This window comes from Lepidochelys olivacea, assembly GCF_965140295.1.
Source record: "Lepidochelys olivacea isolate rLepOli2 genome assembly, chromosome: 2".
NCBI classification, from domain to species: domain Eukaryota; kingdom Metazoa; phylum Chordata; order Testudines; family Cheloniidae; genus Lepidochelys; species Lepidochelys olivacea.
Window position 1 is genome coordinate 11,987,881 of NC_140412.1, and position 22,143 is coordinate 12,010,023.

Below are 22,143 nucleotides of genomic sequence, written 5' to 3' on the forward strand. Positions count from 1 at the left end.
TGTCACTAAAGAAAACTTGTTACAAGGAGTTTCAATAGTCCAGCAAAAGGTTCCTTCTGATTATTGATTAACCAGGTGTGGGTTTTTCCAGAGTTTGCAGCCTTGAGGCCCCCAATAGACATTCCTGGGCCACATCGTGCTCTTCTAAAATGCATGTATCGGTCACTTCAACACAATTCTTATCACGAAGGATGTGCGGGGGTCAAGCTGCCCTCTCTGTGGCACCCAAAGACCCCCCCCCCCGCCTCTCCTGCCTTGATTAAGCTAAGCCTGCTGACTTGGCTAATTTACAGCCTGCTGACTTGGCTGCTTTTAGCAATAAGCCATAGTGGTTTCAGGCACTTTACTGGTTTGCCAAAGTCTCCCTGTATATTACAGCCCTTACCTACAAAACTTTAGCTTAAGCTCATGCTTTTACCTCTGGAGGTCCCTGGTTCAAACCCTGGTGTGTTGGCCAAGAGGATGGCCATCACTGGGGCACTGTGTGTGCTCTAAAGGCATAAGTTTCAGGAGGAAGTTAGAAGTTGCCAGGCATCCTTCAGGATACTTCCTGCTGCCTCTCTCACAGTGATGAGGAACCAGTTCAGGGAATAGTAGATCTCAGCAGCAGCAGTCCTTTGTTTACTTATACATTGTTCCCTGTTAGTTAGATACATTTACCTAAAAGCTGCTCAGTTATTGTGAAATACCATGACTAGTTCAAGTGGTTTTGGGTCTGTATCTAACCATAATGGACTGAGTTATGCCTTTAGGACCCAGCCCCCTGTCTGGGAGCTGTGCAGAACTACATTCATGGAGGAGCAGCTCTGGAGGGAATTCCTGACAGAAGGTGCAATGTGCACCCAATCAATGCCCGGTCTCCTCTTCCTCTCTTTGAGACGTCTTGCATTCCGGGGGCACTGGAGATGTGACTCTGATCATGTCCTGCATAAACCAGGAGGGTAGCAGGCCTCCCTGCAGTCTGCCCCACCCTCTTGCACACTCAGAGTTGTGGGGCACAAGCTGACCCACTCTGTGTCTTGTCCCCTTTTTTCAGTGGGGCAGAAGTTAAAAAATATGTAAAAGAAAACAGCGACAGGCAGTTGCTCAGAGGGCTGGCAATAGGGGCTGCTAGTTCCAATCCAGCCGCTAGTTGGAATCCCAGTCCAGCTGTTGGTCATAACCATCTCATTTGTCTACATTGAGCTGTGTGAAATGAGAGGGTGGATTAAGATCAATTGCCAGGGACAGGGGTCCATGTAACATGTAGCACTATCTCGCAGCACTGACAGTCTCACCAGATTGGCCATATGTTCAACTAATTTGGAGGAACCCTGTAGGCGGTCCCTGTAGGATTGAGGCAGGGTAATTTGCCCTGCTTGTATTCTACCTGTTTTTTGGCTATTGTATGATTTTAGGGACAGATTTTTTAAGGGTATATAGATGCCTAATTCCCAATACCTTTAAAAATCTGGCCCCAAGCCTGGAGGCTGATCAGTATGGCACTAACGTTCAACTGAAATGTAAACACAGAAACAAAAAGGAGGAAAAAAGACTATTAAATGAGCTGCCTCTTTAGACTACTGAGTGATTATTTCCTCTTGGAGCCTTGGTTTCCATGGGAATACCTGTTTATATTTACAGTTATTAAGAGCATCCATCTCTTTGATCTTGTTAAAGTGTGTCTACACTTTGGGTATTTTCATCACTCAAGGATTTCAAAAAGTGTACTAGTTTGAAATGTAATTATACTGGTACACCCAAAGCACAACTGCAATATTTGGTTGATGTAAATGTATTAAACCAGTTTGTGCTGCACTGTTGTTTTTCTGTAGGCCATTAGATGGCAACAGAGACTGTTTGAATAGGATTTGTGTTAACTTGAGTTAAATTATTTATTGCAAACAATATTTATTGCAAGTTCAGACTTTTTTTTGGTTGGCAAATTCTTTGCAAGCAACCTTTGAATTTTACAAATCTGTTGCTAGCAGAAATGATTTGGAAAGCAGATCTTGTGAACCATGAAGAACTATATGAACTTTTTGTTTTGACTAGACCTGGTGTCTGATTGGAAACCTAAGTCACATGCTTCTTCTCCTTGACTGAATAACTGAAAGATTGTATACAATGATGTAACAAAAGAAAAAGTTTGAATGCTCTTGCCTGAATACATATGTTCACATACAAATTTGGAATTTCATATATGGCCTGGTCTTGCACCATTAGAATCATCAGTGGGAGCAGGATCACACCCATAGAGATGGCTAAGGGGAGATATGATTGAGGTCTACACAATCATGACTGGTGTAGAGAGGGTAGATAAGGAAGTGTTGTTTACTACTTCTCATAACACAAGAACTAGGGGTCACCAAGTGAAATGAATAGGCAGCAGATTTAAAACAAATAAAAGGAAGTATTTCTTCACACAACGCACAGTCAACCTGTGGAATTCCTTGCCAGAGGATGTTGTGAAGGCCAAGACCATAACAGAGTTCAAAAAACAACTAGATACATTCATGGAGGATAGGTCAAAAAAAAAGAACTAGATACATTCGTGGAGGATAGCCAGGGTGGGCAGGGATGGTGTCCCTAGCCTCTGTTTGCCAGAAGCTGGAAGTAAACGACAGGGGATGGATCACTTGATGATTACCTGTTCTGTTCATTCCCTCTGGGGCACCTGGCACTGGCCACTGTCGGAAGACAGGATACTGGGGTAGCTGGACCCTTGGTCTGACCCAGAAGGGCCACTCTTATGTTCTTATAGAGGACAGCCATTTCTCCAGTAACTCTATGCCATTCACTTAAATGCATCCAAATAGTATGAATGCATCCATACTGACTGGCTTTTCAGAATTTAAAGTAAAGGTGAATTCCTGCTGCATGGTATTCCATCAGCATGAACATGTGGGGATGTTATGAAGAGGAAGGACAGCAGTAAATTAATCCCAGTGGTCGGTAACACCAGCATACAAAATAATGTGCTGATGTTGCAGCAGGGAGGGGAAACTCTCTGAACACAAGAAGTTAATGGGACACACGACCAGGAGTGGCTGTGGAATCCACCTCACTGGTGATACCCAAGGCTAGCCCATGTACACCCATCTTTTAGAGATGGGATAGGAATAATGACATTAGTCTTATCATCTTCCAGGCAGATGGAGTAAATCATTGATCAACCGTTACAGTTGATGTTTAAGTTCAGACTATCTGGACAATAAATGTACACCAGAGAGAATATTCTTTCCCCTAAATTTACCAAGTTGTAATATTATTTTATGATGGCAGATTATATGTAAACATTATCTATGAGGGAGAGTAACCATCTTTTTAGTTGAAAATATATTTGGGATAGGCTTAGAAGACAAGCGCTTTTCACAGCTAATATACTGAGCTATAGCCCATAACAACACCCCACCCCCCAAAAAAAATCTCTTCTGGGATGGAAGGAATGTGATTGTTCATATATTCAACATGAGTCCTCTAGCTCTAGATACCAAGCATGAGTGGCAATGGTAGCAGTTTAGCTGAAGAAGATTCTTTCTCTTATTTATTTGGCCTTGTTCCAAAGCGTATTTCATTCATTGGAGGGTCTTAATCTCAGTGGCCACGGAATCTGGCCCTTTATAAAGTTGGAGTCCATGGCCATATTCTGATGACCCTAATGGGATGTCCTCTTTTCTGCTTTCAGGTAAAAGGGTGGGTTCTAACTTCAATTCAGCTCATAGCCACTTCATATGAAAAATCCATTCAGCTTTCTGTGCGGAATAAGAGATCCTTAACATCAGCTCTCTGTATGGAAAGTGGTCGAATGCCTCTGTCAAAGAACAAAGCTGTCTGACTTTTTTCAGCTTAGCCGACGAGATAACTTTAATTTATTTTTCACTCTTTATCCTCTATTGCTTTGCGACAGGGAGAAACTGGGGCAAAGGGAGAGAAAGGAGATCGAGGAAACAGCGGGGAACCCGTAAGTGCACGACAGTATTCCTTCAGAAATGGCTTTGAGCCTCTCCCTGCCCACCAGCTAATAGAACATGGGTGGGTGTCATACTCCCTTTGGGAGGGGCCCCTAATGTTGTAGTAGAAGTGACCTGGTGATAAGCAGAGGACTTGTGAGGAGCTTTAGATAGGGTTTTGCTGACGTGTTTATAGATATATATAAACACACACACACACACACACACATATATATAGTTCATTTTAATGAAGTTCTTTCGGCTGATTTTGCCCTACAAAATTACACAGAGAGTTAGTCTATGGAACTGCAAGTTTTTGTTATTGTGACCCACTGTTCTTCTGCAGCAGTGGTTGGGTATGCCCAAGAGGAATGGGCATCTTCTCCATCATGTCTGAAATGAACCTGAGCTGTTGCTAGCCCTGGACATATAAAATCCTTCCCTTCCCCAGAGTGGGAAAAATGAGCCAAAACAACATGTGCCAAGGAGAATAAATGAGTTGTTTCCCACCTCCCCTTCCTTTGCAGGGACTGCATGGTGTCCCAGGTGAAATGGGGCTGCCAGGACCTCCAGGACCACAGGTAAGCAACATCGACTACCCTCCCTGGAATGACCAGATAGGTAAGGGATGCTGACTGGATGTAGATCACTCCACACATTCCCTCCCCCTAGATGCTGATGGTCTGATTCCCCTCTCACACTGCTGTAACTCCTTTGACCTCTGTGGCATTAGGTATCTGTGATTAACCCCAGTGCAAAGGAGGAGAGAGTTGAACCCTAAGTGTGACATGCTATCTCTACACTGTTCTGCAAGCAGGAGCTCTAAGACAGCTCTGCCAAGGCATGTCTGCCAAGAGCTGAGGGTACTGTGTTTCTGCTGCCCTATTGGGCTAACAAATCAGGGATTGTGATTACAGTGCATTAGCAAGGGATTCCAGGGCAGTGTTCAGATTCAAGACAATTTCTGAATTCTCCTTGCTTTACGTGAAATGGGTACATAGTTTTAGTCCAATTGCCACTGAAAAATTGTCCGGACAGCAAAAAACACCATTGCAAGTGAGCTCTGACCATCGCTCCTGTTGACCATCTCATCAGAAAGGGCAAAGAGTGAATGGGCACAGAGGTACCTCTCTCTCCCCCAGACAGGGTCCCTCCAGCTTAGGGCTGAAGTATGTTTGCAGGGCAGCATGAGAGAAGATCACAGTGCTTGTGCTATGCCTGTCCTGCGGATAGGAAATGGCTGTCGTTCAGACTGCCAGTGTTGGACTGTCTTAAACGCTGCCATGAACTTAACAAAAAAAGGAAGAAGAAGAAGAAAGGGGTTGAGGGCAGTGGCAGGCTCAGCAATGCCAAGAAAACAGGAGCTATAATACCACTGAATTCTCTGCTGGTGAAAGTCCACCATGGGACAATGCAAGTCCCATGTAAACCATCAAAGTAGACTTTTATGGCTCATGGGGCCAATGAAGGCCCTTTGCACAGGTATTCATCCTTAGTGCACTATTATTGTTCATATAGTTACACCCTGCAAGTCAGGGGTGAAATTCCCCCTGTGGAGAGGGACCATTACAGCTTAGTTAGGATGTAGGTGGTGCATATGTTGGGGATGGCCCTATATGTGGGCATAAATTTCACCCTCTCTGTGAATACCCACAAGTCCCATCATCTAGTGCTGAATAGCAGCCTCCATTTAAATAAGTCCCTTTTCTTTCTGGCCAGGGTGCGAAGGGACAGGAAGGAGCCAGAGGAGAGCCAGGAGCCCGTGGAGAGACTGTGAGTAATTGCTTCACTTAGGGCAGATCTCGCAATGGGAACACGCCTGAAGGGCTTCAGAAGTAGCTGCTTGACAGACTAATAATCTCAGGCAGATCCTGTGCAGTGTACGCTCTGATCTGCAGCTAGGACAAGAGCTGCTGCTCCGGGTGAACAGAAATTCAAAACCATTCAGCTGCACCCAACGGATTGCTGCTCCGATCAGTTCAATGGATGCGGTTCCAGACTGCCCATCTTGGGTTCGTGACGTCTGATTCTTAGATGAAACCCCCTCCTTTCCAGGCAAGGCACTGGTTGTGCTCATTAATGCACTGGGATGGCATTCAGGCACAGGCTAACATCTGGCGCTGACAGCTCATATCTCATCAAGAGCCACCACTCATTGTTGTTCTTGGTTACCTTTACACTCCTCCTCCTGCCTGATCAATTCAGGATTGTTTTAATAAAGAAGACTCATTACCAGAAACCCACCCCACCCACTTGTGTGTGTGGGCGGGGGAGGGGATGTTCTCTGAGGCTGATCTGATCTGGCTTCTGCATACTAGAGAATAGAAATGACTCAGATCCCAACTTACCCCCAAATGGGCAATTTCTTACTCCTTTCTCAAGCACAGGTCAGTAGGAGAGGAAGTGCTGAATAGAGTGCAAGGAATTAGACGAATGGTTTGGGGGAGCCTTAGATCTGGTGAAGGCCAGATATGAGAAAATGTCCTTGCATTGAGAATCACTGTCCTGTCAACCCAGTTATGGCCTGTTGCTACCATGACTTCTCTTCCGTTGAAGTCCATCAGGCTACTCCTAGGCCTTCTTTACGCTCGTGGTAGTGTATAGGGGAGGTGTAGCTAGATGCCGCAGTGGAAAGCAAGCTGCGTCCACACGACGGCATGTAGCTGCTCACAGCGGTGAAAGGCTCTGGCAGTGGGGAGGCAGCGAAGAGCTGCTGGAGCCTTTCCCAGTTGCCTCCCTGTGCCAGAGCCTTTCCCCACAGCTGGAGACTTTCCCTGCGGTGGGGAAAAGCTCAAGCAGTGAGGAACGGCCTGAGTCTCTCCCCACTGCCTCCCCCTGCTAGAGCCTTTCCCCGCGGCAGGAAAGGGCTCGAGCTGTGAGACAACACACCGCTAAAAGCAGAAGTGTAGATGGGGAAGGCACTGCATGGGTGTGTAGAGCGTTGTGGAGGGTACATGCCCTTAAGTTCTGGTGTCTCTTTACTTTACTGACAAGTACCTCATCTTGCTCATCATCACTGACAAGTACCTCATCTCAAGTACTTTACTGACAAGTACCTCATCTTCCTCATCATCACTGCTGTTTGTACCCACGCTGGGGGGTGGGGTACTCGACATCGCTATAAGTGTAGACATAGCCTCAGTAATAATAATAATAAAGCTGCCTAATACCCAGTCGAAATGTTGTGTAATACCTAGCCCTTTTACAGCATTTTTCATCCATAGATCTCAAAGGAGGTTGTATCATTAAGAGCCTGACCCAAAGCCCACTGAAGGCAATGTGAGTCTTCCCATTGACTTCCTTAGCCTGTGGATCAGGCCCTGTAACTGGTTGCAGGATTGAGTCATTAATTGACAAATGAATGTAAGAAAGTTAGAAGTGCATCTGACTGTTCCTTGTGAATAGAAGCCTTCGTGTTCTTGCCCTACCAGTTCAGAATATTCACAAGCTCACTTAGTATACAAAAAGGCAGGGAAAGGGTAGAAATGTCTGAGAAGACTGTTTTGTTGCCCTGGATCCTATGTTTTTGTGATAAATCAACATCATTTCGTCTGATCTGATAATATATATTTTATTCTCAGTGCTATATTTTTTTCCAAGCTGATGGAGCATCTGATCTGGATTTAGGATTTATCATGGTGACAGACAATTTTGAAATTCCCAAGGGATGTCTTAATCTGTTTTGTACTGTTGAATCCTTATTCAGATTGTAAGATCTTTGAGGCAAGTGTTCTCTTTTACTATATGCTTCTACAGCACCTAGCAAAATGTGAACTCCGATCTCATTTAAAACTTCTAGCTCCTACGGTAATATAAATAAGAAACGATATTTTTAAAATTTTGTTTTCTTCAAACAGGGTGCTCCTGGACCTGTTGGGCCCCCAGGTCTACAAGGCTTGCCAGGAAACGTGGTATGTATTCGTCCATAGATTTATTCCCCGTCTCTGCCCTGCCACATTTCTCTTACTCGCTTTCTTTGGTTTCCATTTCCCAGGGTCTACTGCTGTTGTTTGTTACAGGTGATTTCATTACAGCCTGTTACTCTCTTTGAGAGACTCAGTAGACATGGACATCTTGGGAGTGGTATATTCAACAGGACAATCTCATTGTCAGGCGCTGCTTCCTGGTCAGGCCTAGTGGTTGGAGCAGAGGTCAAAGCTGGATGTCAGGTTGGGACTGGGCCACGGGTACAGCTGGAACTGAGCCAGGGACAGGCCAGGATCAGAACCCAGATCAGAGTCCCTAGTCAAGCCTGAATCAGAACTGTAGCCACAGTCCAGGTGCATGCCAGGGGTTCAAGCTGGGTAGTCAGAGTCTAAGGACGAGCAAAGTCAGTACTGTAAAAATGTAAAAACAGGGATGGGAGTGAGAGTCACAGGTTGAAAAGCAGGGATCCAGAGGGGGACACCAAGCAAAGAACCCTGGACAGTGCCCACTGCTCCTTGAAGGCATCCAGGGAGCCAGTGGACATGGTCCAGAGGAACTCTACCTGGAGACATGGCTTAAGGGAGGATCAGAAGTAGGCCCCACAGTTGTAGACCTCCCCATCGAGTTTCCCCCTCCTGGTATGGAGGACAGCCACTTTGGCCAGTGCCAGGAGGAGGTGGACAAGGAGGTCTTGTGACTTCATGGGGCACAGATGGGGTGTGCATAGATCAGGATGTGTGGGGAAAAGTGCAGCCAGAACTTAGGGAGAAGGTTTTTGAGGAGCCAGAAGAGGGGCTACAACCTGGTGCATTCAATGTAGATGTGTGCCAGGGTCTCCCTCTCGCTGCAGAAGGGGCATGTGTCGGGGGAGGTGGTGAACCACACCAAGTACATGCCCATGCTCTCAATTCTGTGAAGGAGCCACCAACTAATATCCCAGGTGGGCCATGGGACTAGGGTGGAATACGGACTGGCCCACCGGGGTTCCTCGCCCACCACGGGTGGTAGGAGGTCCCACCACTTGGTGTCAGAGCAGGACACAAGCATGAGGAAATGAAGGGTGTGGAGCACAAGCGCATGGAGCTGTTTTCTAGGCACAGTCCGTAGGCGAACCAGCTTTCATGTCGTGCAGCCTGTTCCGGTGGTGTGTAGGGGCTGGCTGAGGAGGCTCACCAGGCAGGGGCCCGATGGCAAGGTCCAGAGGGCCAGAGGTGATGGGTGGGTGGGAAGCAGCCTCCCAAAGGACCCTCTCAAAGAAAGTGAGACAGGCAGGTGCTAAGGCTGCCCTCACCTTCTGGACCCTCTCAAAGAAAGTGAGAGAGGCAGGTGCTAAGGCTGCCCTCACTATACGCCAGGGGATGTGAGGGGTGGAGAACCCCATGTGCCAGCAGAGCACTGGGGATCCACCCAGTGTGTCTATTCGTAGTCCAGGAGGTCTTTGATCCTGGTGGTACCAGCCAGGACCAACCTCTGCTGCACTGAGGGAGACTCCACCACCCACACACCAAGATGGAGGTTGTGTAGCAGGGGCTCCACAAGGAGGTCCCCCGTCTCAGCCACCGCTGCAGACCTGGTCGCCGAGACTAGCTTCCCGGCCCTGGTAAAAAACCGGCAGCTCGGAACGGTCTCACAGGAGACTCCTCAGATGGAGGTAGAAGAGCTGCCAGTCGTATCGGAGCCCTCAGAGGTGGCAGAGAAAGGTGTGCACCAGCTCACTCCATGCCAGACTACCAGCACCATAGAGGAGTCTCTGCAGGGCCTGGAGGTGGAAGTCATGGACCTGACTGCAGAGACAGAGCAGGACCTGCCCAGCCTCCTCCAGGGGGAGGTTCAGGACTCCCACAGAGACCCAGTGCAGCCCTGGACAGAAGAACGCCAAAATTTTCTTCTGGAGGCAGGTCAGGGTACCCAGGGGCAGGCTCAGGATGTGGAGCCAGTGCCAGAGCATGGACAGGACCAGCTGGTTAAGCACCAGTTCCCTCCCGCACAGGGAAAGGCACTGGAGCAGTCCTGTCCACTCCTCAGCCACCCATCATGCTAATTCTCCAGTGGGGAGGGATCAGTGGCAAAACGTTAGACACCCAGATAGAGTAGCTGGCCCTTTCTCCCCCGGATGGGCTGGAGCACAGGAGGAAGGGAGCTCTCCTGCCACCTGTCCCCAACTACCAGGACAGAGCTCTTGATTTAGTTGACCCAGGTGGAGGAGGCCGCTGAATAAATGGCTTGGCAGGCCTCCACCCACACTAGGTCACCCAGGTCCTGGACCAGGAGCACGTCATTGGCATATGCCAACGGGACCCCAGCTGCTGTTGGAAGGGAGCAGAGTGAGCAGCTCTAGTTTGGCTGCGGGTTTGCCTCACACTCACCAGCACTGTACCAACAAGGATGCACCACACTCTGATTTGTGTCCTCACCGAACTGCCCAATGTTGGGTTTGCCACCAGCTCTCCCAAGAGAAAAAAATTTCTTTCTCTTTGTTGTTGAAACTAGGATCAGTTCAAAGATTTAAGGATTGAAACACTTAGATCCCATTTTCACTAGAATACCATGTAATCACTTCTGGTCCAATTGTGCAACCTTTACTCAAACAAGTAGGGACATTGAAGTTAGGTTTGCACGATTGAGTCTTTCATGTTTGCATATAAGTCTTTGGCTAGATTCTGCTCTCACTTCCACCAATGTAAATCTGGAATAATTCCGTTGGAGTATCTCGTATTACTCCAGGTTTACACCTTTGTGAGTTGAATAAGGGTTTGAACTTTTTAGTGCAAAATGCACGGGGCATTAGCTGTGCAAATGAGAGCAATAGGAGAGCAGTGTGATGTGATAGGTGCTAATAGACAATCCAGGTTACTGTCTACTAGTTATCTCTGCCATTTCTAATTAAATTGGGGTCTATTAACATAATGAAGATACTTTACATATTCAGGAGCTTGTCTAAAGGAAGTTGAAGTGGGAAAAATAATATTCGTGTTGATACTGTTGTCTAACTTGCAATCAGAACAACAGATACAAGCCAACAGAATGAGCTATATGATGCTGGAATAACTCCAAATAATTACACTGCTCAGTGATGAACTCAAACAGAGACCTCCCCTGGCCTTACTGGTGGGGTTTAGTTCATTCGACAACCTCCTGAAAGCACCTGTCTTGAAAGACCCAGCTCACAAGCCTTGTCCTTGGTTCATCTTAGGAGAAAGGAAAGTTATGTTGTTTGGTTTGGAGGTAAATCACCTATGGGTCTAAACTATAAAGAATCAAAGAAGTTTGGTATCATCCTATCTGCCTATAACTTAAAGGGAAGGAAAACTGAAATGCAAGGGTAAAATTAACATTGAGTTAATCCCAGGAGTGTGTTGAATTGCCCCATTATACTGACTACGGGGAGCATCAGACAAAAATAAACCTGATGAGACTTTTGGTTGTAATGAGGCTTTCTAGTATCTCTGCTCTCTACAGTTATGCTTTCTGAGTTATTTTCAGCAAACCAGGAAGTGCCAGGAGGATTTTACAGAGGGAGGAAAATGTATTTTGGTTGCGGGAGGAGTGGCAAACAAAACTGGGACTAACTCAATTTTCACTTTAGCTTTGCAGTTCATTCTTACATTGAAAATAACCTTTTCAGGCAGCTGATACAGATCTCTTCTAGTTCATTGTTCTCAGGATTACAGGTTGTCTGTACTGGGAAAGGGGAGTGACATAAACCAAGATGTATAAAATTGCATTTCCTTTAGAATCAAATACCACCTGAAATAACGGTTTTAAACAATAGCGTTCTTTTTCTCCAAAGGGTGTCCCTGGAGACGCTGGCCAGCCCGGAAAGGATGGACAAAAGGGTGAAAAGGTACAGCAGTTCTTTCATGTCTGTCCGATAAATGTGTATCTGGACTTTCAGCACTCTGAATTGTGACCAAGATTAATAGATTTTAAAGCCAGACAGGATGATTAGCTCATCTAGTATGTAACACAGGCCATAGAATTGCATTTGGTTCTCCCTGTATAAACTACCTAGGAGTACTAACAGGACAGGAGCTCTTGAAGTGAAAAGGCCACCTTAGCTTTTCTGTTAGATACAGTGATGTCATTGACTTGAAAACACATCCGCCTGGTGATTGTGCCATGATTGTGGGGGATTCTATTCTGTTTGTTTCTCTCTTGGTAAGTACGTTTAAATCTGTAAATCCCCAGCTGTAAGCAAAACCTTCTGGCGCCGGTTAGGCAAGCTGAGGCTTCTGCTTTCATACCAAGCTGTTTTAATTGTATAGTTCCCTTATCCTCCCAGCCCACCCTCACCTCCATTTGTCTGTCTCATCTGACTGTTATGTCCTGCCTGACACCTGGACTGTAAACTCTCTGGGGCCGGGACTGTCTCCTTTATCACTTGCCTGTACCAAGCCTAACACAATGGAGCCCTGATCCTGGATTGAGGCTCCATAACAGAAATAATTAAAAGTAACATCGACCTTAACTGCACACAATAGAAGGATAACAATGCAAAATATAGACAAGTCCCACTATATCAACCCCTCCCACCAAATCACCATCCATGTTCCCAGTGTTCACCAGATGCCTCGATCTACTTAAAACCCAAATGTTCCCTGCATTAAATGTGCCTTCTAGTATGTTTCCAAAGTTAGCAGGGTGGAGTCACGATGGAATAGCAAAGAAAAAGGTGTTCTAGAATTAAGAACCCCTCACTGATGGAAGAGGGAGGAAAGGGTGTTTTAGAATTAAAGACCCCTCACAAGGAACACCCTGCCACCCTTCCTTTCTCCCCACCTGTTAAAGCAGAGGGCTAGTAACTCAAGCTCTTCTGCTGAGTGTAACGGCATCAATATTACACAGATTGGAGGAGTCTTTAACATAGCCAAGCCCCAAACCATTTAGGGCTAAAGTTTTCTTTTAAAGGAGAGCATTTGAGATAAAGGCCAAGATACATCATCACATTCTTATAGTATAATAAAACAGGGCTTCTTATGACCCTGAGGAATGTTCTGCCTGTAAAATTAAAGACAAAAGCCCTGCACATTTTTATCCTTATGGGATATCTGGTCCAGAAATGGACCTTTGCTCTCAATTCAGATGCATCATCATAATATCTTCTACAGGGTGACCCAGGAAAGGAAGGAAAACCAGGTCTACCTGGGCCCTCGGGTGAGGCTGGCCCTACTGGAATACCTGGCTTACCAGGGAAGGGTAAAGATGGAGAACGGGTAAGTCCTCTTGCCACACTGTGCACCCAACTAGAATCAGCAGAAGCAGTGTATGAAATATAACTGCATAATATTGCAGTGCGGCATTATATTATTATCCACTGGCAGCAGGCCACCATTTGAGTGGATGTGGCTGCCAACATCAGTACCTACAGCAAGCTTGCTTCCTTCCAACGCTGCGCCATCATGTATTCTGTCCATATCTGCCCACGCGCCAACCTCACGGGGGGTGGGGGGGTGGCAGTCGCTCTCTCTCTTTCTCTCTCTCTGGCCTAATTACTATTTCAGTAGCTATCCGCTTCAGTAGCTATCCGCAGTAGCTATCCCGCTTCAGTAGCTATCAGGGGAACAGCTTCAACAGGAGAGATTGAGTGAGCCCCACAACTGAATACCCCATAGCTCAGTGGTTAGAGCACTCTCCTGAGCGGTGAGAGACCCCCCCCCAGTTCAGGTCCTGTCTCCCTCTCCAGCAGAAGAGGGTATTGAAGCCGGGTCTCCCATATTCCAGGTGAGTGCTCTAACTGTTGGGCTCCTCTACCACTTGCCATTTTCAGTGTAGTGAGGCAGGCACCAGGCACCTAGCTCAGTCCCACAAGATACACCTTTGGTGCCGAACCCACCTGACTCCTAATGGTGGATTGCCATTTGTGGATCGCTAAGCAGAGATGGACACATCCAAGAAGCCTGGATATAGGTACCTATCTCTGAGAGTGGGGCGGAGCTTAGCACACACCCCTCTGGTTGGAATCTCCCATTAGGCAGCTCCCCACCTAGTGTGCTGGCTTTTGTGGATCGCATTCTTAGGTGTCTATCTTTCCCCATTCATTATATGTGGAGCCTAGGCTCCTAACTCAGGCTTTGAGGATCAGGCTTTGTTCCTGTGATTTTCTAGATGCCTAAAAGTTAGACGCTCAGTGTTGCAACTGCTAAGTTCCTTCATGGATCCCACCCACAGCCACTAGAAATACTAGTTAGATGTAAAAATAATTTTTTGTTTATTTTGCAAAGGTCAAGCTTCTGCTTGGCAAGGATTGACTATTTTTCTCTTTTGGTTATGGCTCTTTAGGGTGAAAGAGGCCTCCCAGGCTTACCAGGACCCTTCGGACACAAGGTAAGCATTTACCTCTGTCCCATTGAGGACTACTTCTCAAAAACCAGGACAAGTTTGCACATTGTTACTGGAGCTGGTGGAAAATGTAATTGAAAATATGGTCCATTTTTCACTGGAAAATATTTTTGATGAGACATTTACTAAAAATCTTTTCCTGATTTTTAATGGAAAAAGTTTGCAACAGAAACTTTATTTATTTTCTGTGTAATGCCTTTCTGTATACATGCAAATATTAGGATATGAAATAACTTGTTCACTTTCCACATACATCATTTTATATCTCTCTCTATAAAGCTATAACTAAGATTGTGGGCCAAATCCAGCCATGCTTACTGAGACAAAACTCACACCAACTTCCCTGGCAACCTGAAATCCATACAATCAGAGAGTCATTGCACTTACAGGGTGATCTGCACTTTAGATCCCTTTGCAGTACCTGGGGTGTACCCCTCAGATGTCAGGTATTGTTTCCTTCACCACCTCTCTGCTGTTCAGCTGCTCTTGGGGTGGATCCCTAGGTTACAGCTCTCACCCACTCCCTGCCGTTTCCCAACTATGTTAACACAACGGGCCCAGCTGTATTCGGCACCTGCAGGAAACTTCCCTCTGGCAGCCTGTGAACAGAGGCTGATTAAAGTGACTGAAAACAGCTTCAGAATGAACATTATTTATTCACCCAAAGGTAAATGGTAAGCAGAGAAAAGAGTTAAAACAACAGAAGTTTCTCTACATCTGGTCTTGCCTAAACGTTATCCTTTCAAGTTCCACTTAGCCCAGGTACTTCGGTCTCTGGGTGGGAGAGACAGTCTACCTTGCATTCTTTGTTTGTCTCAGTGTCTGTCTGTGAGCATCTTACCAGAGTAGCAGCTGCTGGCAACTCCCACTTCCCCTCTCCCTCAAGAAAAAAGTTTTAAACTGTTTATGCTCCTTTTGATCTCTAGGCTCTGTCTTTGGCAAAGCAGTTGTGTCATTTAGGCTGGCATCTGGGAAGACCATCTCCCCGGTTAATGACCCAACCATTGTCCCCTTGAAGTTGTTTACCCAGAACTCTCTTATCCCTGCTCACTGTTTTTTATGTCTTGCTCTTCCTATTAGCCCTTTTTAATTCTACAGCTTTGTGGTCAGACAGAATGCAAATAATATCAAGCTGAGGTACATATGATCATAAAAATAATACAGATGTCTCCCCCATTCTCCACAGACATTTTCAAAGAGGTGGACTTGGAAAGAGAACAAAATCTATTGTCCCTGAAACAAACTGCAGTTATGTAGCCAAATTAGCATTTTGTGGTTTTCACCTTTTGCGCTGTTTTTGAAAATATGGTCTTGAGACTAAATATTAAATTTCAGAATTACCACACCACCTTTACTAAACACATCCAGTTTTGCTGCAGGTCTACAAGAAATTAACAATATTCTTCTGGGATGAGCTGGGTCATGTTTAGAGCCTAGGACAGATTCTTCAGAGGTTCTCTATTTGGATTGATCAAGTCATGATCAAGAGCTAAGGAGGAAACTGGATCTTCCTTTAATAATGAAATAGATTTAAGAATAGGAAACTATTTTAAGCAGGAATATAGCTGTATAAAGAATTGATCCAGCCATGTCTTATATTCCTGGATAAATCTACCTATCTCTGCCTCATGCTGATTCTGTTCTGCTACATTCTTCACTGACATGGCTAAATTATATTCTCTTTTCCGTTTTTTTCTTTTACAGTTCAGAATGCACAAGCAGTAATGCAAAGAGAACTATTATTACAAAAAAAGAGAGAAAGAAACATATTAAAACCACCAAATGAAATGAAACCTATTATTCGATATAAAATAAAGATGTTAGGAAACTTACTGTGCAGGGAAAAACGGCACGCATCTTTTTTGCAGCAAAGCTGGGTTCTTGAACAAAGTACCTCTGGCATGAGGCTATAGTTCCCATCTGCAGTGAAGTCTGTTGTAACGTCTTCCTCACTGCAACATGTAAAACTGAGCAATGTGATTGCATACCAAGCACCAGAGCAGGATATTTTCTGCTTCTTTCTTAACCCTCCCTTCCCAATCAATGTTCATTAAAACATTGTCAAACAACTGTCCAGACTTTTTCCAGTATATATTATTGACAATTTAATTTTTAACAATGAGGTCTTTTAGATTGTGGAATAGTCTCTAAAAGGATAGGGTTGAAAGTCTATCTCTGAGTCATCTAAAACTGCACTGGAAAAAGCACTTAACAATATACCATAGGGAACAGCCCTGCAGCGATAATGGAATGGGCAAGTTTAATCTTTGACTCAGTAGTTCTTTTCCAACTCTAACGTCTATGATCTTCTGCATAAATACCCTATAGTTGCCTGTATGTGCAATCTACTATAGGAAAGTAGGTGGTTGCTCACAAGTATGATGTTTTCCTGTGCCTCACAGAATACATGTTATCCTACAGGCAATTGGAGTTCCTAGTATAAAACCACTCAAAAGCAGCAGTATTATACACCCTATTGTCCCAACAAAGATGTGAGGTTCTCACCTGGTCTCTGTCTATCAAGTCAACTGAGTTAGCAAAAGAAGGATCTTGATGGAAATTGGATGCTGTATGCTAGCTGACCCACATACTGGGGAAACCAAAATAATTATGGGCCCTGTGCTCCCACTCTGTTGTGTGGTGTGGCATGGAGCTGAACCATGCATATGCTCAGAAAACTGGGCTGACTACTTTGTAAAGAGGAAAAGTAGTTTCAGGATATGACAAGTTGTCAGTGGATTTTTCCCAGTATAATGAATCAATGACTGTTCCATGTCCCTATGCTATCATAGATTGAGACAGCTCCCATGCAATGTATTAATAATTACTGTGGAGGTTCCGTGTAGGATGTGCAGGAAATATTGGTGATATTTTCTGAGCTGTAAATTAGTGTTAGACATTGGTCACCTTTCTCAAACATATAGAATCTTGCTGGCCTGTAACCCTTTCATCTCTTGCTGTTTCAGGGAGATAGGGGAGTTCCTGGTCTTCCTGGCCAGCCAGGAGACAGAGGTGCACCAGGGGTTGGAGTAGCTGGACCTCCTGTAAGTACTAAGCAGACCTCACTCACTTGTGACAAGACCAGGACACGCCCACTGCCGGCTGCTAGGATGAGCATTGAGCTGTGGGGTGAATGCCCTTACTGTTCTCGAAGTGGTTAATATCAGTTTCTGCTGCTCCTGAAATTATCTGTGTGGTTTTGACACATTGGCGCTGCGTGACACCAGAGCTCTGTCATTACACACTGAACACAGTGTCTTTTGGGATGTGTGCATTTCTGTTACACAACATGTCTCGCTAACTATTTAGCTACCGTACAGATTATCATTTAACACCAATAGACCACAAGTGAAATTTCCACTGGGAGAGTGACGCCCTTCTGACCTCATATTTCCCCAGCTCGCATGTTGAGTCCGGATAAGATACAAAAACCAAAAACATTTTTTTCAATAAATACCATTATTTTCCTTCTTTATTAACTTTTAGAAAATTGAAGCAAATGATTAAGCATTCTGATTAGCGAGTCTATGCTGTTGTCAGACATCTTAATAAACAGAAAGATACAAAAGTATTTTAAAATCCAATTTTCAAGAGATCCACATTCCTTTTAAAACTTCTTGTTTGTAGTATTTTGACTATTTAAGTGTATACTATACTTTTCAATTGAGATTTATTTGAATCATGTGCAATTATGCCCCTTTGTGCCCACAGCTCCGTCTGCTGCCTTCACCTTCGGAATTTTCTCCCCTTTGATAGACTACAAGTACATCTTTTGGACTATGCTCTAGACAATTTGTTTGTTTTTTTTATGGCACTGGGGTCTGATCCTGCCAGATAGTGAGTGTGCTGATCCCTGATAATATCAATGAGATCTGAGGACACTCCTCATCTTTCAGATGCTGCTCAGAATCTTGCAAATTCAGGCCCCAGCTGTGTAAGTGTGTAAACAGACTTCATTCTTGGTCACACCCATTAGAAGGTAGCAAACATCCTAAAATCCTTTGTAACCATCCATGCAGCCCCACATACTGTGTCTTAGGGTAGTAGTCCCCACTCCAGTCAATACTTGCCAACAATACCCCGCAGTGGTATCTAGATTTTGCACTTTCTCCTTATACCTGGAACAGGAAATAACTCTGCTATGGTAAGCTATATCGCTGTGTAGTAACTGATGATAAATGATGACTGTATAGTTTGCATTTCCCATGCTGGGGACTTCTTGTTTTAGAGAAGATTAGGCAAAAGGTCAATCATGTAATACCCAGTCTCGCTCATAAAAACATAATGAGATCTGCAGCACGGCCTCTGCTTTACCCAAGGGGCACACGCTATTCAGGATGTGCCAGGATTTTAGCTAGTATGTTGGTGAGGCTTAGTGATTTGCTGCAGCTCCGGTACATATGAAATCCTGTTGCCTTGATTTCTAAATGACAGCTTGTTTTTCCTTTGGTAAGCTGAATGCCTCTCAGGCATGAGTGCTCATACTTTAAATCTGATTATGATTACACCAGGCTAATTAATTTCAATTGCATGAATGAGAATTTTAAAATTAATTTATCAATTAAGAAAATGAATTAGCTTTTGTGAAGCCCGGTGTGCCATTACTGTTTTTTATTTATTAGTTACTGGGAGGGCACAATATAAATCATGATTTCACAGAGAGCATGGAAATCATGAAAAAACCCCCCAAACCATGATCCTTTAAATATTTTTTTTAAAGGATGCTGGCAACAAAGCCTTTAATACACAGCATTACTTTAGCTAGTCAATATCAAGGATGCAGTGAATTTTACAAGTAAATGTCGTCAGTTTCAAGGACAGAATGAATATTCCTTGTATAATTCATTTCATCTTTGAAATTGACTAAATTTACTTATAAAATTCATTCCTTGCAAACTCCATGCAGTTGTAATACTTTTGCCATCATGAATTTGTCGTGAATTCCTCCCCACCCTGCAAAAAACTATGATTTACACAGGGCCCCAGTTACTGGGCTCAAACCAGGGGTACCTGGATGAAATTCTATGGCCTATGTTTTGCAGGACACCAGACTAGATGATCTAATGGTTCCTTCTGGCCTCAATAGCTGTTAATATGAATGACGAGACTAAGAGTATCAGAATGTGGCCCAACTGTGTACATCATTCACCTTACTTCAGGGCATTGTTTTTTCCTAAGTCAGAAAGAGTTATGCTGCTTGCTCACAACAAAGACAACAAGTATGATATTGCCATCGACCAGTCTGTTATCATGGACATGCATATAGATATGGAACATGCTTCCGTGTTGCCCTGTTGCTCACAGTGATGATGTGAGACTAGTTCCAGAACCGCCGTGACTTTTATTTCCCTTTCTGCTTCCAGAAAAAAAATGCTGACTTTTCATCTCTCTCTCTCTCTCTCTCTCTCTCAGGGGATTGGTTTTTTTTAATTATAAATATCGTGGTGGTAGATTCCTCTCTGCTATCACTCCATTAATTCTGATCTCAGCTACACTGGTAGCTTGTCAGTCTGGAGTATTGATGTTGCTGGAGTTGAGATTTGCACCAGTGTAAGAGATCGGAGTCTGGCCTGTCGCGTGTGTGCATCCTACCTGAGCTGCCAGGGAGAGAGGGAGACAGCGCTGCATGGGAGAAATGGGAGTGAACTGTCGCTCATGATGATATTTCCTCATGGAAGTTTCCTTAGTTGTTTCTATGTGCTTGATGTTGGTTACTGTAAGGGGACTTCTCTCTCTCTCTCTCTCTCCCTCTCCATGGGTACAAGGGGGTTGCAGTTTGGTGGATTAAACAGCTTGTAAATCTGCATCCTTGCAGCCGGAAATGAGCAGCTGCTGTGAACCCACTGGGCTCTGTGCCTTGGGCTCATTTATACTTTTATATACCCTGGGGTTACTCGCTGCCTGGAAGACTGCTGGACACAGCACTCTGTGTTCTTATTTTCTTTAAACTCCTCTTCCTTCATTTACTTTCTTCGTTGCTAGCTTCATCTGTTTCAGGGTGACCTCCTGCCAAGCTGATTCTGTTCCTTTTCCTGACCGCTCCTCCTATGCTTTCCATTAAGTCTAAACTCCTGTTGCTCTCTAATCACTCACATAGGATGTTAAATTCAGGCTCTGCTGGCCTTTTCATCTATGTGTTGTTGCTGTTTGTTTGCAGGGCCCTGTGGGACCAGCAGGAGACAAAGGGCCATTGGTACAGTATGTCTTGCTAACTACACCCAGCTTTTACAGAGGGGCAGCGCCATGTAGTCAAATGTCGCATTGTTTATTGATGATTTTGTTAAGGCATGTTTATATTTTCCATTTGCCTGATAATGACGGAAAGATACAGCTAAATGATTTAGGCCAGCATTTCCCAAACTGGGTTCCGTGAGGGTACTCCAGGGGGTCCACGGGCCACGCTGATCAACTCCTCCCCCTCCCTCTCTCCCTCCCTCAACATCTCTGCCGCCCTCCCAGCACCCCCAGCACACTGGGGAACAGCTGCTCAGAGGTGTGCAGGAGGTGCTGGGAGGGAGGGGTAGGAGCAGGGACGGGGCATGCTCGGGGGAGGGGGCGGAATCATGTCCCCAGTCGCCAACCCTGCTGATCAACTCCTCCCCCTCCCTCCCAGTGCCTCCTGCACCACGGAGAACAGCTGGGAGGGAGGGGGAGGAGTGGGGATGGGCCACGCCCAGGGGAGGGGCTGGGAAGAGGAGGGGCAGGGGTGGGGCCTTGGGGGAAGTGGGGGCGCTGCCTGGGGCTGAGGGGGGGGCATGGGGAGCACTGAACATTTTAAAATCAAAATGGGGGTCCTCGGGTTGCTAAAGTTTGAGAAATGCAGATTTAGGCCATGATCCAGCAAAGCACTTAAGCACCTGCTTAACTTTGGGACTACCCACATGCTTTAAGGTAAGCAGGTGTGTAAGTGCTTTGCTGGACTTTTGGCAGAAAATAACAATATTAATAAAATTCTATCTTAAACTGACTTCTGCTGACACAGGTATAAATGTAGCAAGTGGAGTTAATCCTGATTCATAGTGCTACAGGGAGATCAGAATCTTGCCCCTCGTGCTCATCATTTAGCGCAGGGGACAGGGAGACAGGACATCTGGGTTCTGTTCTCCTCTCTGCAGCATGGCCTTGGGCGAGTCAGTTACCCTCTGCCTAACCGTGCACACCCGTGAAAGTGCTATAACGCCAAGCCCACCATGGGGCTTAAGTTATGAGGCTTAATTTATGGATAGCTGCAAAGTTTCTTGAATTCCTTCAATGGAAGATACTGTATTAGCACCAAGTGTGGTTAAGTTTTTCTGGGAAGTCAGTTTGGGTGTTGCTAGTTAAATGGGTTCTGGAACCTGATGGGCTGGGAGTTCCATTTCTGCAGCAGACAGGAATCTGGCCACTGCTAAATAGGTGGAGGGGGTACAAACATGCTGCCAACATTTCTGATCAGGTTTATTTCTTCTCATTTTACCAGGGCCCTCGAGGTTTACCAGGTGTTCCAGGCCCACAGGGGCCAACTGGGCAGGATGTAAGTAAAGAAAGCAAGAGTTTAAGTGTTTATTGTCATTAAAAAGGCTACCCACAGTCAATATATCACCTTAAAAAAAAACCCTGTCTTTATCAGTCCAGGAGCTGGTTCTTTAGGGTGGGCCAATGAGATCATTAATAGCGATGGAACAAAATTAACCAAAGAAAAATTTAGGTCAAACATCTGGTAGAATGACCTAAAAGACCTATTAGACTGAGGAATAATGGGAAGTGGGGGAAGAGCCTGTTAGAATGACACTGGAGAAGGCATACTGTTGGGGGAAAATCCTTCACTGGCCAGGGAAGCCTCAAGATAGCAAATCACTTTCTTGGGTTTATGATTTCTCTGATTCTCTGACACTTTAATGAAAACAGGAATCTTGGGCCAAGGGTCCTTGATGGCTTTTTGTTGCACTGCCCTGCGAAAGAGATG

At 45.2% G+C, this 22,143-nt stretch overlaps 1 protein-coding gene across 1 annotated transcript in view; it reads left to right on the forward strand.

The window, feature by feature from the left end:
* COL22A1 (collagen type XXII alpha 1 chain) overlaps positions 1–22,143 on the forward strand; it is a 333,446-nt gene that overhangs the window by 272,623 nt on the left and 38,680 nt on the right. The window contains exons 33-42 of the mRNA XM_084619138.1: positions 3,890–3,943; positions 4,460–4,513; positions 5,652–5,705; positions 7,790–7,843; positions 11,650–11,703; positions 12,968–13,072; positions 14,139–14,183; positions 17,165–17,242; positions 20,356–20,391; positions 21,658–21,711. Of these exons, the coding sequence (XP_084475264.1) occupies positions 3,890–3,943; positions 4,460–4,513; positions 5,652–5,705; positions 7,790–7,843; positions 11,650–11,703; positions 12,968–13,072; positions 14,139–14,183; positions 17,165–17,242; positions 20,356–20,391; positions 21,658–21,711 (588 nt within the window). The remainder of the gene's footprint in view (positions 1–3,889; positions 3,944–4,459; positions 4,514–5,651; positions 5,706–7,789; positions 7,844–11,649; positions 11,704–12,967; positions 13,073–14,138; positions 14,184–17,164; positions 17,243–20,355; positions 20,392–21,657; positions 21,712–22,143) is intronic.